General features: G+C 72.6%; 1 protein-coding gene across 1 annotated transcript in view; it reads left to right on the top strand.

The window, feature by feature from the left end:
* MAN1B1 (mannosidase alpha class 1B member 1) overlaps positions 1-1,123 on the top strand; it is a gene marked incomplete at its 5' end in the record, with an annotated part of 6,491 nt that extends 5,368 nt beyond the window's left edge. Inside the window, one exon of the mRNA XM_029920973.1 lies at positions 187-1,123. Within this exon, the coding sequence (XP_029776833.1) occupies positions 187-444 (258 nt within the window). The remainder of the gene's footprint in view (positions 1-186) is intronic.
* Positions 1,124-1,150: the final 27 nt, after the last annotated feature.

The following is a 1,150-nucleotide window of genomic DNA, read 5'->3' on the forward strand; positions in this document are numbered from 1 at the left end:
TGGCGTCGCGCCGCCTCTCGGGGCGCCTCGGGCCGGCTGGGTCCTGCTGCCGTCGGGCGCCGAGGCCACGGGAACCCGGCCGGGTCTCGAGTCCACTGATGGGACCATGATGGCGGGGGCGGGGGGGCACGGAGCCGGGGCCGCCGTGTGACGGGAACCCTCGGCCTCGCCGTGTCGCGTCTGCAGGAGGACTTTGGGAACCGGCTGCTGCCTGCGTTCCAGACGCCCTCCAGGATCCCGTACTCGGACGTGAACATCGGCACCGGCGCCGCCCACCCGCCCCGCTGGACCTCGGACAGCACGGTGGCCGAGGTCACGAGCATTCAGCTGGAGTTCCGAGAGCTGTCCCGCCTCACGGGGGAGAAGAAGTTTCAGGTGCGGGGGTCGGGGGCCGCCGGAGCTCCCCGGGCTCCGCGCCGTGAGCGCAGGGCTGCGTGGACTTGACCCTGGGCGCCAGGACCGCGTCCTTGCTGGATTCTCGCCTCTCCTTCCTGTCTTTGCTCAGGAGCTCCCGTCTTCCCCTTGCTGGCAGGTGCGCGGCCGGGAAGGGCGACGGCCGGGGCTCAGTCCTAGCAGGCCCGCGTCCTCGGGGTCCCGGCCGCCAGTCTCCCCGAGAGCCCGGGAGGGGCCCACGGTCATGGTTCTCGGCCTGGCCAGCCCGTCACTGACGGTCCTTGTGGACCTCCCTCCTCGGCACCCCCCGCCCCGGCCCCCGCCTTGGCCGTGGCCCCGCGGGGCCCCTGTGGACGCAGCGCTCCTTCCTGTCGCGCTTTCTCTTCCTTAAAACCTGAGCTGTGGCTCCAACGCGAGGAAGTTTTGCCTCTTGCTAGAACCTGGTGCCGCGTTGCCAGGTGTGCGGCGGCAGCCGCCGTCTGGGTCCAGACCCGGTCCTCACCTCAGGAAGTGCGCCAGCTCCCCCGAGCGCTCCCGCCCGGCCCTGCTGCGCCGGCAGCCGCGCTCCGGCCTCCTGGGCGTGGCGTTCTCTGTGTGGACACGTGGCGGAGCGAGGGCCTGCGGCCTGGGCCCCGGCGGCCGTTTCTGGCAGCCGCACACGGTGTCCTCGTCCCGCTGGAGGCGCCTGCGGGATGCCCGCGCACGTGCTGCCGGGTTCAAAGCCCCCCTTTGTGTGCCCGAGTCGTTGGCTGCGGTG

The sequence above is a fragment of the Suricata suricatta genome, chromosome 13 (assembly GCF_006229205.1).
Source record: "Suricata suricatta isolate VVHF042 chromosome 13, meerkat_22Aug2017_6uvM2_HiC, whole genome shotgun sequence".
NCBI lineage: Eukaryota > Metazoa > Chordata > Mammalia > Carnivora > Herpestidae > Suricata > Suricata suricatta.